The sequence below is a fragment of the Rhinolophus hipposideros genome (assembly GCF_964194185.1).
Source record: "Rhinolophus hipposideros genome assembly, chromosome: 2".
In the NCBI taxonomy this organism is placed as follows: Eukaryota; Metazoa; Chordata; class Mammalia; order Chiroptera; family Rhinolophidae; genus Rhinolophus; species Rhinolophus hipposideros.
Genome location: NC_138048.1, coordinates 101,331,497 through 101,348,102, shown reverse-complemented (window position 1 = coordinate 101,348,102; position 16,606 = coordinate 101,331,497). Strand labels below are relative to the sequence as shown.

Below are 16,606 nucleotides of genomic sequence, written 5' to 3'. Positions count from 1 at the left end.
AGTCACCCAACCTCTCTGGGCCTTGTTTGCCAGCTGTAACTGCACTCTCGATTCCTACGTCCAGGGCTGTGAGCACATCAGCACTAACAGAAAGGAGGAGAGGCAGGCCTGGCCCCAACTGAGCTCAGGAAAGGGGTGTCTGTTCCCCTGACAGGAGCAGGAGGGAGGGGAGAGAATGCGGGCAGGGCGAGCAATGCCAGAAGCACAGTTTTCCTCAGGCCAACCACGTCGAGGCACATGGGGACATCAGAAACATCTCCCACCTCCCCCACCCTCGACTGATAGCAGCCCAAGGAAAAGCGGTTTTAAGTTGTAGGTATAGTTTCAACAGAAAACCTTTGTGACTATTTTAAAACAACTTGAATCCAACACTTTAGGCTTATTAGCTTGGTGCAAAAGTAATCGCGGTTTTTGCAATTATTTTTAACCATTTAAACTGCAATGACTTTTGCATCAACCTAATAGTATTCGTAGGTTCAGGGGTTAACTAACCCCCTTTTCCCCAGGCGACTGGGGAGCCTCTCTCCAAAGGGAGGGTGGGTACTTAACCCCCCCCCCCACCGGGGTCCCCAGGGCCCAAACCCAGCACTTACTATGGACCAGACACTCACAGTCTAAAGGTCCCCTAATAAGAACCCCATGTGGTGGGTACTACTCTCATCCCCATATTACAGATGAGAACACTGAGGCCCAGCGAACGTTAAGTGACTTGCCCAAAGACACAGAGCTGGTGGGTAACAGCAGGATGTGAACCTGAGTTTGACCCAGACCTAAGCTCAGAAGATTCTAGAGCTGCCTCCTCAAGGAGGATAATGAAAATACTTTCTGTAAAACCCCCTGGGGTCGTCTTTGATTATTTGTGTTCTAGAAAGAGCAGATGTGATATATATTTCTCACATCTATGTCACTGTGCCGTCTCTCTCCAACCCTCATCCACTCCCAGACACACACTCAAGAACGTGGGGACTTGAAATGACCTTATGAGAACAACACAGGGACCACGTTTAGGAAACAGCCACTTCCGAAATATGTGAACATAGAGATTAGGAATGGACCCAAGTTCCGGGGAGTCGGGGGGCTGTGCTTCATCCTCGAGCCCAGGGAGAGAGTGGCCCTTCCTCCCAGCTGGCTGTGTCACCATGGACTTAATCTGCGTTCTAGCAAGTGCATTATAATGAGGGCCTGGTGGACACACATTTGTAGAACTGGAAGGGACTTTGGTGATGATGTCATCCGATCCTCTCAGTTTCCAGGTAGCGAAACTCAGTCTCAAAGAGGAAGGGCAGTGAGTTGGACTCCAAACCAAGGTCTCCTGACCCCTGGCCCAGTGTCTCTCCTCAGCCCAGCAGCTGCGTCTGAGAACTAAACCAGGAAGAAAATATCTACACTCCGGGCCAGCTTCTCGGAGCGCTATCCTGAACATGCTGCTGAAGTGGGCAGTGAATGGTTCCACCCTTGCCACCCACAGGCGCCAAGGTGCTTCAGGAGACCAATATTGGCCATAGAGACCCAGGTCTGAGGGAAGGCGGGTGGGCTGCCCCGTGGCCTGAGATGGACCCGGAATCGGCCTAGCGCTGGAAATTCTAGAGCCACAGTACAAGCAGAATGTGGGGTGCCATGGCGATTAACTCTCTCCACCATGAAATTTGGGAGGGGCGGGGGTGTTTGGGGAGGCATCAGAGCAAAAAAACGAGCAATGGCGCTTGTGAGTAGAAATGAGCGAAAAGGCAGAAAGAAACACAGAGAGGCATGCATGGGGGGGCCACACGGATGAACCTGCGCGGACGCGGTAGTGTGTGAGAGCCCAGGGGCAAAGCGAGGCTGGGATTAGAGGAGAGAGGCTTACTTCAGCAGTTTGATATTACACATAATCAGCTCCTTCCAGTTAACAAAAATCATAGCACCCTCTTTTTCTGTCAGCAGCTCAGACTCCGTCAGGGGTTTCTGAAAGATCTACAGATGCAGAAAACGAAGCAGTTCAGAAAGCAGTTAGCTTACAACTCAAACGCGCGCGCAGATCTGTTCAGAGCAACGCAAAGGACCAAGGCGTCGGCAGCTTTGCTGGGAGGCCCAGGTGCAGGGCGCCCCACATCTCTGCAGAGATTTCTGAAGCAGATGGCCCCCATCAGGTCTGCGCTGTGCAGCAAGGGAGGCGACTGCACCAGGACAAAGCCTCACAGAGTCTTCTGCCTGCGGGCAAGACATGGGCACAGTGGGAAAAGTGGGGGGCTGAAAGATGCATGTGGGTATGGGCGACCCCTTCATCCTCGTTGCAGTGCCTCCTGCCGTCAAGCCTTGGGCTTCCTGGGGGAGCAGCTTCCCGCAGCCTCCAACAAGCAGCCTGGGTGGCAGACTCCATTGCTCTGCTCTCAGCCTGGGCTGTGCCTGGCACAGGGCCAGCATGTGCAGGCCTGGTACAGGGTGGGCGAGGCTCCTCTCCTGGGCTCTGGGAAATAAATGGGCCCACCCAAGCTCCATGTGGTTGGGTGACTTGCAGGAACTCACAGATATCCCCCATAACCCATAACCCATGTGGTGAGCCCCTGCCCACAAAGAGTTATTGCCTGCCACTGGAGGCAGGCCGCTGTCATGAAGGTTCTGTAGGGATGGAGGCAGCCTGTCTTTAAGTAAACGTGGCTGCACTGAGGCTGCTCCCTGGGAGCCCTACTCTTCCTGAGTCCTTAAGCTGATGTTGAACCTGGGCTACACCAGGCCACTGCAAAAAGGTGCCATATCCAAGGGGGTGACGCACACATCCTAGACATCCTAGACTGTATATTTAGTGACAGCCAAGTGTCTTTTTTAAATTTGAACTCACACTTTCTATGCATTAATAGTGGTCTTGTGGGCCAGCAACCCATCCTGCATTCTGTATTCATTCAACACTGTGCGGCCGAGTCACGTCTTTCCTGGTTGTTAAGACTGTCAGAAATGGTTCCACAATTGCTAGGTGGCAAGGGGGCTGGTGTGGGGGGAGGGGAAGGAATTTCTGAATTATGACAGTACTTTCCAAATTGCAGAGTGACCCTGAAATTCAGTTCTGCAAATGCCCTCATCTGGTAACTTCTCCGGTGTGTGGACAAAAGGCTTCTTGCGAAGCATGGTTCCCCAACTCTGCACGTCCCCATCCTTCTGGACAGGGTGGCTAAGGCCCTTCAAGGGCTACCTAGCAGGAGAGACAAAATGAGATGTCATCCGGGACAGGCAGTGCCCAGCGACAGGCGGCGCCCAGGAAACGTCTTCATTCTCAGCAACACTTCTCTCAGAGGCAATATGTAGCACTAGGAATGAGTTGAGACAGTTGCCAGATGGCTGCTACTTTCAGATGCCAACTCTGAGGGCCAGGGGAAGATGTGACTTTCTCTAGTTGTGGCTGAGCTGTAACTGCGTGGACCTGGACCCCCAGTTCACAGCCCATGTGTCTCTGCGCACGCAGTGCCTCACGGACTCACCTGTCCTTTGGCCTGAGTGATCCCTGCCCCCCTGCAGGCAGGACTCAGAGTTGGCCAAGGGTGAGAATGTCACCGTCTTCTCCTGGGTGAGGGTCTCCTATGTGGTTTACTGTCCAGATGCTCCCCACACATCCAAAACCTTCTCAGGCTCAGAATCAGGACATAGGCCTCCTTGGCAGAACCCCCCTCTACTCCCCACCCTCTGCCAGTGCCCATGGTACCCGCTGGCACCCATAGCTGCTGTTACCTCTGTGACCAGCTGCAGGTCATTCACATACTTCTCCTCCGTGACAATGAGCTCGTGGATGTACCCTTGTCGTTTTCTTTCAGTTGGGGTCAACATATCCAAGAGATGTAAGTCTGAACACCCTGGAAAACACAACCATCAGGACAATTTAGTCCAAGTCTGGGGGAGCCCACACAGCTTCACGGTGCTGATGCCCCGGGGCTCACAGCCGGGCCCTGTGTTCTCACCGCAGTCAGGCAGTGTTGTTGTGGGTCGAACTGTGTTCCCCCTTAAAAGATATGTTCCAGTGCTAAGCCCTGCTCCCTGTGACTGTGACCTTATCTCTGCAGATATCATCAAATCAAGATGAAGTCATACTCAGGGTGGGCCCTAATCCAATATGACTCGTGTCCTCATAAGGAAACGAATAACATCTACAGTGACAGATGGGTAACAGACTTATTGGGGTGACCACTTTGGGAGGTAAATAACTGTCTAATCACTATGCTATTTTGTAACCTAAAACTAATATAACAATGTATGTCGATGGCAATTGAAAAAAATACATTTTTAAAAATTAAAGAAAAAAGAACATGAGACAAGAGACAGACAGAAAGAAGGCCACATGGTGATAGAGGCAGAGACAAGCATGATACATCCACAAGCCAAGGAACCCCAAGGATTGCGAGCAGCGATCAGCAGCTAAGAGAAAGGCACGGAACAAATTCTTCCCTGAAGCCTTTAGTTTAGAGGAACGCGACCCTGACGACACCTTGACTTTCTACTTCTCGTCTCCAGAACTATGAGAAAATTAATTTCTGTTGTTTTAGGCCACCCAGTTTGTGGTCATTTGTTACAACAGCTCTAGCACGATAAACCAGGTGGCTCACTCCTGCTTTATCAAAACCTGCTTTATCATAAAAGAAATAAGAGAGAAGATGTAGGAAAATTGGCCCCCATTTCCTGAGGGCTCACATCACGCCAGGCACGGTACAAAGAGCTTTACATCGGCAGCTATGTTTAACACTCATGTAGATACTGCAATCACCTCCGTTCTACAGGCAAGGAAACTAAGGCTCACACAAGATCTCTCAGCTGGGGGTGATGAAGCCGAGTTGATCCCCGACAGGTAAACCCCAGACACTGGGCTCTATGCTAGAACACTGGTGTTGAGTCCGAGCTACAGGCAGGACATAAAGTTGGTTTTGGGGGGTGGAATGGTTGTGCTGAGGCTCCTGCCGGGCCTGGGGACCATCCAGTGCTGGCTCAGCTCTCCTGGACCAGGCGGCTGCCTCTGCCTGTGGAAGCTGAGCAGTGAGCCTGCAGGCAGAAAGGGAAATCCTTCCAGCTGCACGCAGCTGGGCACCAGACCCCTGCTGTGGCCAAAGATGCCCAAGGGAATGGCTCCGCAACCTGAGATGGGTGAGGTGGTGCCCGCCTTTGTCTCCACTCAATTGGCTGGTTCATTGGGTTTGTGGTTGCTTCAAATGTTCTTGGGTTATCGGCAGATGCTGCCCTGTGACACACACACACTGGAATGAGGAGGGGAGGTTCAGTTTTGGGGAACACCCCTCAGGCAGGCCTGGACCCACCTCTTCCAGGCCAGTGGTCACCCCTTCCTTTTTTTTAGGGGGTCCTCATTTAATCACAGAAATCAGATTTGTACAGTAGATAGACTGGGAGGCCTCCTGCCTAGGGGTGGGGATGGGAGCATGGAGTCCTGTTCATTTGTTTTTCTCATCCCTTCTCCTCCCCACAAGGGGGCGCAATGGAGCAGCATGAAACCCCTTGGTGGGACCAGTGGTTCTCAAAGTGTGTTTCCAGCTCCAGCGGCGGCATCAGCCTCTGACATGCTCCAGCGGGAGCATGTTAGAAATGCAAATTATCAGGCCCCTGATGAATAGACTGTCTGGAATTGGAATCTGATTTAACAAGCTCTCCAGGTGATAATTTCAGGTGCACTCAAGTTTGAGAAGCCTGCTCAGAACTACCAGGGGTTCCTCAGAGTTTCTATCTTCTCATGACTGATCTAGCCTATACGCTGCAAGCTTCTGCAAATAGAATGGTCCCTCTGGGACAAGTGATATCATAGACTTCTTGGCAAATGTTCCACCTGCTCAAGATTAACTCCAGCCCTCAGTTGTGTCCCCTTCCCTGGCCAAATGTCTTTCCTGGAATGCTGTAGCTTCCCTTCCTGAGACAGGACGATCCCGGGACAGGCGGATGGATGCCGGAAAAGCAGCAAGGATGAGCCCTCATTATGTTTACACCTTCCGCCTCCATCCATCCAGGCCTCATTCAAAGCCACTGCAATGCAGCCAACCTATCATTCCGCGGGGCCACAAGCTGAGTGCGAACCTTCAGGCAGATCTGCAGATGTATCTGGAATGAGGCCCTCTGCAGCCGCAAGCCTGGCCCAGCTGCTCTTCCTGCTTCGGGGCGTTGCTTGTGTTTTATTAAGCCAATGACATCAACAATGGACTGTCAGAAAGGAAGCAAGTCACGACTGCTCACTCTTCCATTCAGCCGGCCTCTGCCCAGCTGCTGTGTGAGCTCCGGCTTACAGGCAGCTAAGCAATGTCACCAATTTTCTTGGCTTTCATTAGGAAAGCCACCCAGGAAATATTCTTGAGTTGGGGAGGAACACATCTCGTCCCTGCCCTATTTTACCAAACCTGCCTGTTAGTGAGTCAAAGGGCCCAGGACTAAGGCCATTTCTTGGTAAAGGGAGGAATGCAGCCCTTCCGTTACAAGGACTTGGGTGAATTCACAGAAGCAGCATCCCCCTGGAATTTCTAGGACATTCCTGTCTGCAGGGATAGCAGCATATTGGTACAGAGCTGCAGTTCTAAAACCACAAGCACTGTGCAGTGGTGTTTGCAGGGACACACACATCAGGCTAGTAGTGGACACTGGTTGGGCCAGTCTTCAAACGTCTGTCCCTTTAGGTCACAAATTCCCTTGGGGAATTTGATGGATGCTATAATATAAACTCTTGCCCCAGAAAACACGTGTCCGACGCACACAGCATACACACACATTTTGCACAGCGTTTTATAGGGTCCATAGTCCTTCTTCAAGCTTGTTCCTGGATGTCTTGTATTCGTTCATTATTGTGAGCAAATAACTTGACAGATATTTCCTGATGCCCTACCATGAGTCTGGCACTAACTGCTGGGTGCTGTTGGAAAAGGAGATGCCTGTCTTCCAGAGTATACAGCTAAGAACCTTGGGGTTCAGTGGTCCTCAACTGGGGGTGGAATTGCAACCCCCCCACAAGGCTGAGGCTGTTTCTGTTCTCCCACCAGGCTGAGAATGATACTGTTCCCCCAAGCTGGAGATGGTACTGCCCTCCCCAGGATGAGGGTGATACTGCCACTCCCCCACCCTCCCAAGGTGGTACTGCTCTCCCCGGCTGAGAGTGGTACTGCTCTCCACAGGATGAAGGTGGTACTGCTCCCCAGCAGGCGGAGGGTTTTACTGTACCCTCCTTCAAACCCAAGCTGCGAATGGATTCTTGGTTGTCATAATGACTGGAGCTGATTGCTGGAATTTGGTGGATTGGAGCGGGGCGGCCAGATGGCCTACAATATACAGGATAGAGAACGGCTCACCCCAGAGGTCAGCAGCATCCCATTGAGAAACAGTCACCTTACTAGAAACTGACAACCCAACCAGACCAGAATTACACTCTACAGCAAGGCTGGTGCAAGTGACCAGAAGACACGCTTAGAATGACTGAGGAACCAGAGGAACGATGACAGGAACTGGCTTGTTTTGGATTTCAGAAGTTCTTCTGAGTCTTCAAGTTGCACACATGCAGTTTTGAAGAAGCTCAGAGCCAGAGTACAAGCAGAAGGTCCAGGGTGGATTTGGGCCATCGGTCCAAGACTCCCAGGTGCTGGAGCCAGTTCAGGGTGAATTGTAGGTCTGCTCATGTGGGTCGGGGGTGTGTGGAGGCTGCATGGCTCCTCCTCGGGGAATTCTGGCCTTGGCAGTCAAACCAGCCAGCAGGCCCAAGCCAGAGCCGATGGAGCTGAGAAGTCTGAGCTGTTTCCCTCAACACATTCTGTCCCCTGCAGGTCCACCTACCATTCTTCCTGGAGATGGGGAGATGGCCTAGATGGCCTCTCCAGACCCCAGAACACAATCAAAAGCAAAGATTTTGTGGAGAGATTTGTCTCAGCATTATGCGCCAATGACGTTGGCTTGGAATTGTCTTTTCAGCTACTGAACTGACCCATAGGACACTGTTTTTAAAATTTTTGCTGGTAAATGCCAGACCAAGAGAACCAGTAAAGACTTGAAATAGGCATGTGGACCTCAAAAATATCCTTCCTTTGAAAATTTAGTATTTAGAAAAACACGAGAGTTTAAAAACTCCATTATTCAGAGCAGGGTAAATGGAAAAGACATTTCAAATCAGAGAGTTTTCTTTAGGGGTGGAGGGACGTGGTCCCTCGCTCCTTTGGGAACCAGGATAAACATGGTTTGCTGGCTCCCTTTTCTGGTGAAAAAACTTTTCATGGACATCTTGATGTGAAGGGATTCTTATAACTAAGTATAATCCTCTCGCAGCTGAGATAATATTGCAAAAGACTCCAGGCAGTTAAAACTGATCCCCAATTATAGCTTACACAAAATTCCTAATCTATGTGCTATCCCTTATAAGTTCATATAGTTAGACCCATTTACAAAATGGAGAGAGCTACAATGACCCTTTGAGAGGATTTGATCTGGGGCACTGGAAAAAAGTATGGGAAAATCTTACTCAAAAAGGCCATCTCGACCTTCCACGGGACAATGTTCATATGACAAGCCTAATCTAAATGAATTATTTTATTACAAAAGTAATATATGCATGCATCCTTCTTGTAAACAGTTCAAAGAATACAGAAGTATTTAGGGTAAAAAGTGAGCGTCGCCCGTCTCCGACCCCTCCAACCGTTCTCCTTCCTTTCCCAAAAAGGACCATAATTTTGAAAACCAAGCCAGTCCCCACAGCAAGCTGGCCACTGAACAAAGCAAATAAACTGGCCTTGCTCCTGTTATGAAAGAGCCAACATATACAATAAGTTGGTCAATAAATATTTATTAAGTTCCTATGAAGTCCAAGAGAAACAGAAATAAGCAAGATAATGTCCTTGTCCTCAAGGAAACTCGCAGCCCTTGGGGAGACTCGACAGGAAAATTAAATTTAAAATAGCAAGCAACAAAGAATGGACCTGTGAGCTGTGCTGATGGCGGCACTGTAGGACTCAGAAGAGTAAATGCTCTTTGTCCCAAGGGAGCAGGGTTCTGCAAGGAGGTCCAACTTGTGCTGGGTTTCCATATGGCCAGGCGGACACGCCATTATGTTGAGGGTGTGGGGGCCAGCAAGCCAGGTAAATGCAGAGACACTGTGGGAGATGAGGTGGGAAGTAGATTACAGAGGTTGTTAGGCCAGAAGGACCGGAGGAGAGAGCTGGGTACCAATCAGCAATGTACTCATACAAATTCAGGCGATGGTTTTTCATTTTCAAGGGAGAGGCTATACCAGCAGCTCTGGGGACATACGGCCCCAATCCTCTGGCTAAATGGCCCTGGCTCAGCAGAATGCAGGTTACCTAGGTTCTTGGGGCTCCTGTATTCTGAAGACTTCTCCAGGGTTGGCCTGATCGTAGGAAACGGGGGCCTCATGCCCTGGTCTCTCCTGCCAGGTGAGCCCACATCCCCTAAAGGTGACACTTGAGTCTCTGGAAATGAATCCAATTGTGCTGCCCTCCCTCTAGCTCCCAGGCAGACTGTCATGTGTGGGGTGGCAGCCACTGCATCCAGGGCTGAGATTTGGTGATGAATGAAGCAGGATGGGTTCTTGTCCTCCGGGAGCCTTGGTTTACTGGAGGCTCAGGCACCCCATGCAGATTGTGATCCTCACCGAGTTGCAGGCACCTCGCTGAGGGAATCTCTGCGGTTGTTATCAGTCCTTGAGACCTCAGAGTTGCCAGTCCCTAAGCCTGGATTTTTATGGGGTCTCACGCCAGCTGGGCACAGAGGCCTGTGGAATACCACCTGATGGCACCAATCCCCCCCTATGCCTTATGCCCAGGTGAGCCCAGGCCTGGGGACTCCCCAGGCCCCATGAAGCTGGTGGTTTCTGCTCAGCTGCACTCGGTCATAACCCAGAAGCTTAAAAATGCCATTGTGGTTTCCGGATAAACTGAATTTTCTCCCAGGAAGAGGAATCCGGTTTACATGGGATGTCAAGCAGTTGAATGGCTATGAGAAGTGGTAAAAATCAAATGATTCCGGGATAAGTCATCGCTTTATTTTCCATAAATACGAATGTTAGCAATTTATTTTATTAAAGGCGTATCATTCATGGCTTTATAACTGACACGGGAATTCCTGGCGTGGCATCAAGTACCCTATGGTATGCATTTGTTAGCTCATTCCTGGCCCCATTGATGTCACCACCCTTGTTTTCCTTTCTTCCTGAGTTTCTGCTTTCCATGTGTGCTATTCTACAATCGTTTAGGTATCTGATGTAGCGGTCATAAATGAATCCTTTGGGTACACAAGGTAATTTGGGGTGTTACAAGGACAAACACTTTTATGGGACTACGAGGGAGGAGGCAGCAGTTTTGTCTAGAGGGTTCGGGCACTATTTTCCTGAGGAGGAGGAATTTGAGGTGGGCTTCATCAGGCAAATGTCAGCCTGGGTGGGTAGAAGCGAAGGATCCAAGCAGAGCAAGCATCGCAGGAAAGGGGAGTAAGAGAGGAGTGCCTGGACCCCAGGAAACAGGTGAAGAGAGAAGCAGATGCTGGGCTAACAGGTGTGGTCGAAAAAGGGATGGTGTGACAAACCATAAATTCCTAAGTGGGCAGGTCATGGTGGGTAGTCACGCCCCAGGCCTGTAACTTCTTTAGTGAAAGGTTTTTAAGCCAGCCTGCCCATTGTTCTTGTGCATCTAGGTTAATACACCTTTGAAATACCTGAAGTAATACCCCTCGAGGGTGTAAGCCCCGCTCAAGAGAGGACATAATCATCTAACCATCCTGTAATCCAACCCCCACCTCCATGGAATCTTCCTTACGTCCCCTCCCTAATCTCAAATGCATCAGAGAAGCTGCAAAACTTCTCCAAAGCTCTTGAGAACCTCTTCCCGGCAACTGTTGTCAATTTTGGCTCAAAAAAACTCATAAAAATTCTCTACAGGTTTGGACGTCTCTTGTGTGGACACAGGGAGTTAAGGAAAGTTAATCCTGAATGCTACCATGAGCCCACCGGTTCCAAGCACTGTACTATGTACGTGAACTTACTGAATCCTCCTATTTGGCAGCTATTGTTGTTATTCCCCTTTGAACAGTCAAGGAAACTGAGGCACTGCGGTGAAGTTAAGTAACTTGCCAAAGGCTCAGTCAATAAATGGCAGAGGCGGTCTGACCTTAGAGATCCTGCTCTCAAACCACTGTGCCTCTTGCCTTGCTGCACAAACGACGTATTAGTCAGCTCCACAGACGGTCGGCTTCGACAACAGAAATTTATTGTTTCAGTTCTGGAGGCTGGAAGTCCAAGATCAAGGTGCCGGCAGGGCTGGTTTCTCCTGAGGCCTCTCGTGGGCGGGCAGATGGCCCCTTCTCTCTGTGTCCTCACATGGCCTTTCCTCTGCACGTGGTCATCCCCAGTGACGTGTTGTGCTCAAATTCCCTCTTCTGAGAACACCAGTCAGATGGGATGAGGGCCCACTCCCAGGGGCTCACTGTAACTTAGTCACCTCGTTGAAGGCCCTATCTCCAAATACATTCACATTCTGAGGTAGTAGGGGTAAGGGCTTCAGGACATGAATTTGGGGGGACATAATTTGGCCCCAAACAGGTGGGGAAGTACAGTCAAGGAGGCTTTGAACCCTGGCGTGAGGCGGCTGTATTTTTGTCTTGGCTGTATTTCAGGAAAATCATCGTGGCAGCTGCATGGAGGATGGATGAGGGCTGTGGCACTTGAGTTCAGCTGCATGTCAGGATCACCTATGGTGCTTTTCAAAAGCCCCATGTCCCCACTGGACCCCAGACCAATCAAATCTGACAGGCCAGCATGCAACCCAGGCGTCCATAATTTGTAAAGCTTCCAGTGGGTTCCGATGTACAACCAAGAGTGAGTATCACTCCATCAGTAGGAAAATTGGCAATCAAGACGCCTGGTGTGAATTGGAAGCGAGATTTGAGAATTAGATCTGTCCAGGCGCATGCAGCACAAGTTGCCACAACTGTGGAACCAAATCCAGCCCAATGCGAGTCACTGAAGCGCAAAGGGGCGTGGTGGCTCTAACCACAGAATGCGATCCCTCTGAGGCCATCCGCAACCCGGAGCCCAGAGAACCTGTCGCTCTGACCTGGCGGCTGCACTGCTACCACCTCACCCTCAATTTTAGGGCCAGGGCTTAAAAGGTCACTTCCTTCAACAACCTCATCTTATGGATGGGACAGCGGAATCCAGAGACGTATGGTGATTTCTGTCAGGAATAAAACCTTCGCTCCTGATGTCTTGGGAAATGGAGAATCACAAGGAAACCACCAACTTTTCAGAGTGGGCCTGTGGGTGGTCCATACCCGGTTCTCTCCCAGTACATTCCTGCAAGACCTGGCTGAGAGGACACTTGTCCTTGGAACCTGAGGCTATCAGGGGCTGTAATGGGCAGCCAGGCTGGGTCGAGACAGCCAGGTCTTTTCTGAAAATGACCTTCGGCTGACCAGTCCTAGGCAGCCCCAGACCACAGGAAGCTCTGGAGGCCAGACCAGCTGTGGGCGGTCCAGAGGGGCAGGGGTACTTCTCATCCCAACAGAACTTTCTTCACAAGGGTCTAAGAAAAGCCTGGTCCTCTGGGGTCTCCTCACTTAGCAAACTGTTAGGACACATGAGACAACCTGAACCCAAGATACTTCCTGTTTATTTTCAGCAACTGCACGCATGTGCTCAGACCACTGCTTTCGTGGAGCTTCCATTCTAGTGGGAGAAGACAGAAAACCAAACTCATGCATAAGCATATTGTGTTGAGGGTGGTTAAAAGAATGCTGAATAACAAACCTTATAAGTCATAAGCTCATTTCCTGTTCCAAGGTCTTCTCATGTGAATTTATCTTTTAAACGATGGTGCTGCCCCACCCATAGGTTTGTGCAGGGTTCTTGGCCACACACAGCAGGGGGACTGAACACCGAGTGTCGTTCCCCTCACAGCCTAGTTGGGGAGGAAGGGGTGAGCCTGTGGAACAATGGCAGGGCCACACAGGACTGTCCACCACAAACACTTCCTGAACAACTGCCATGACTGAGGCACGCTGGGTGACAGGTGCGTGTGTGGGGTCGATGCCACCCCCCAGTTTATAATCCAAGGGGGAGACTAGGCATCTGGAAATTGTAAACCACACAAGGGGAGGTACATCACTACTTATTAGTGCTATTATATGTAGGTCTTATTGGGATATGGCCTTGTCCCCAAGGAGCTCACAGTCTAATTAGGGCAATACGAGAATCTATGTGTCTAGGCATCAGTCTATCCATTTGTGTTTATTTATGACAAGTAACTAGGACTTCAGCAAAGAGCTGAGTCATGGAGGTCAATGGAGCTGGCCTGATGGCAGAGAAAGGAAGAGGGGTGAGGGTGGTCAGATGGAGACAGGGAAGATGGAGTGAGGATATTTCCACCAGTGGCTTCAGCTTGATGCAAGAAGGTGGGGAGAAGACTGTGGTGATAGAGGGAAGGTCTGGTTGGGTCAGACTCGACAGGCAGGATGGAGTTGAATGATGGGGGTCCATGGATCTGAGCCTGTGCACCGCCTCCCATTGGACATGCAGGTACACAGCCCTGGGAGGAAGATGAGGGGCTGAGTCATGGGTCTCTACCGCAGGAAAAAGCTCCACGCCCATGCTGTCTGCTCACCCCGCACCTCCTCCCCAGTGTGGGCCCCGGACACCACAGTGAGGACCAGTGATTAAAGCGGGCCTTTCCATCAAGTGGTTTGGAGGTCAGAAGAGATAGTTTTCAAGAGGGCCAGTGGAAATCCATTGGGGCAACAGAAGCCTAGACGTTGTTGAAGGTTGTCATGGTGACTCGAAAGTTCGCCGGGATACTGGAGACCAGCTCTTTAAGGGGCCCAGCCTGGGATTTCACCTCTTCAAGCATCAGTGTCCCCTCCTGCAAGCTACAGAGGCCCATGGCCTCTGAACCTGCCACACATTTTGGTGCTGGAAACCGGGTTTTTAGATGACAGAAAAACGGGTTTTTAGATGACAGTAGCCACCTATTGGTGGTCCTGTTAGCAATCCAGAAAGGAAGACCCTGGTTGGGAGAAGGCTTCCCTGAGAAAGTGACGGCTGAGCTGCGCTAAAAGTTGAGCACAAATAGGTATAAATGAGGAGAGAGCAGGAGAGGGGGCTGCCGGATGGGTGGAAGAAAGGAGCAGATCAGGCAGGGCCTTGCAGACCGACTACAAGATTTAGGTCTTTATCCCATGAGGACTGGGAAGCCCCTGGGTGATTTTAAACAGAAGCAGTTGGATTTTGAAAATACCTCTCTGCCCACCATATGGAGAAGAGGCAAGTGTGGAACAGAGACCAGTTAGAAGGCTGATGCTTCTTTATGGGAGGGGCTGAAGAAACGTTCGCCCTCAGGACCTTTGCACTTGCTGTTCATCGGGCTTAGAACCGTCTCCCTTTGATCTGCACACTGACTCCCTCTCTGCTGTCAGACCTCTACCCCCATGTCACTGGTCCAGAGAGGCCTCCTTGAGGGGCCACCCCACCCGCTATAGCCCTGACCCTCAGTCACCCACCACTAGCTGAAATGATTTAGCTTATGTCTGCTGGGGTCACCCCCCCTTCCGACAAGCTTCAGGGGAGCAGGTTCCTTTTCTGCTCGCATCCCACTGAGCTCAGCCCTATTACCAGGCTCCATATTTCTCAGCCATGACTCTCAGGGACAGGAGCTGCTTGCCGGGGAAACGTGGGCTGGGCCCCTCCTGGTCTCACAGGCAGTGTCCAAGCCTTTGACACAGCATAGGGATGGTCTGGGGGAGGGGGAGAACTAGCAGAAGTATTTCTGCCCCCGGAGGATGGGGTGGAGTGAAGGTTCCTACCGGAGACCACATGAGTGGAGGGCCATTAGAGGATTCTGTGGAGGCCTTCCCACGGGGGCCTCGGAACTCCAAGGTAACGCCCCAGAGAGGAAAGAAAGGGGCAGATTGCGGGCCTCACACTCTGTTGGAGGCCCAGCAAACAGAGCAGAGTTCATCCAAGGCCCAAAGCTCTGGCTCTGAGAGCATCTCAGGGTGTATGTACACAGTGGGGCGGGAGAGAATTCACGTCGCATCCTCTAAGCTGGGGGTGGCTGCTGTGGAGACGGTGCCTTGGGGAAGCTCCCCTAGTGACACTCGTCCTTTATCCGAGCTGCATGGCTGCTTTAAAAAAAAAAAAAAAAGCAAGCTTCTGGCATGTTTGGGGGCTGAACGTTCCAGTCTTTGCTGGCAAGAGAACACAAGACCACAGAATGCAGTGATGACAAATAAAGGCTCACTGAGGCCATGCATCTGTGACAGGTTTATTGTGGAGCTCTGCAGGGGCCTGCCAACTCAGTCCACAGACATGACATTTCAAAGCTTGGCACATTCCATTTGCTCCGCCGGCCTCCCCACCGCTAGCCGTGTGAAACACAGGGCAGCTTCTCCCTGTCCGCCAAGAGTCCACAGCCACAAGTCCAGAGTGTCACTGAACGTTTTGGGAGCATGGGAAGTGTACGAAAAAGCCGCTTGCTTTGACACAGGTAGGCCTCCTGCTAAAGGAGAGAACTGATTTGTGTAACACACGAAGGACAGGTTTGAAGGTTGTAAGGGAAGCTGTCCAATTTTTTCTCTCTGAAACCCCCAATCTGCAAAAGCCTGTTTTCTGAAAAAGTCCTAAAATGCACACACAACCCACGTGCTGTCTGGGTTTAATGCAATAAAGCAGGAAGCCAGTTAAATGGATTCTGTCATGCTCACCGACCACGCACAAATGCCTTTTCTCTCCAGCAACAACAACAAAGCTAGTAACTGTCGGAGCTTTCTATCTGCTAGGTGGTATTATTATCTCTCCACACATAAATGAGGAAACTGAAGCACTGAGGTTGAGCAACTTGCCCATGATCACACACCTACTAAGTGGCAGAGCTGGATTTGCACCCCTGCTCCAAACTGCCATCTTGTATGGCTTCCTCTATCAGGGCCCAGGATGTAGTCACCCTCTCCTTACCCACCTCCCTCAACTATCTACCTATAGGAAAATAAAGTGTTCCAAATTTTTAAGAAAATGGAGTCAAATATTACACTGAACTTGTAGATAAACTGTGTTATTATGTACAGCACCATGTTTTGCTGGCAGAGGCGGGAATGGAAATGAGAAGCTCCGTTAACACCTGATCTTAGGGTGGCACAGAACAAAGGCACCTCTGGCAAGCCTGCGTCTTTGGAAAATCTGCCTGCAGTTGGGGTGGAAGGACGAAAGGTTGAGGAGGCAGCTGCGTCTTGACCTTGTGCACTGGAAAGGTGCAGCAACGAGCTAGGGCCCTTACCCACAGTTCCCACCTCCCCTGGCAAGCCCCACAGTGAGGGAACCACAGGAGGGAAAGGAACGCACTGTCCACTTTTCCGCGAATAGTCGCTGATTCTGTGGAGGCAGGCAGCTCTGCGGTCCCGGCATAGATAGGGGTGTTGTCACATGGAACAACGTGACAGAGGATGGGCCAGGGAGGCTGGGAACTGCCTTTGAGAATGTCATTGTAGCTCCCAGACCGTCCGCGTTCCCAGCTACCAAGGGCAGGGTTGGCCGGTGCCCACTGTTCTGCAAGATCTCCACTTCATCGAATAATCTGCGGGTACACCTCGGCACATACTCTCCCCATCACGGACCTTGCCCCAA

General features: G+C 50.9%; 1 protein-coding gene across 5 annotated transcripts in view; it reads right to left on the bottom strand.

Annotated features, from left to right (window-relative positions):
• The window catches only part of ITSN1 (intersectin 1), a 179,492-nt gene that overhangs the window by 16,233 nt on the left and 146,653 nt on the right, over positions 1-16,606 (bottom strand). For all 5 annotated transcript variants that reach the window (XM_081070736.1, XM_081070740.1, XM_081070743.1 and 2 more), the window contains 2 exons: positions 3,700-3,821; positions 1,847-1,953 (listed from right to left, as the gene is read on the bottom strand). In XM_081070736.1, coding sequence (XP_080926862.1) covers positions 1,847-1,953; positions 3,700-3,821 — 229 coding nt within the window. The remainder of the gene's footprint in view (positions 1-1,846; positions 1,954-3,699; positions 3,822-16,606) is intronic.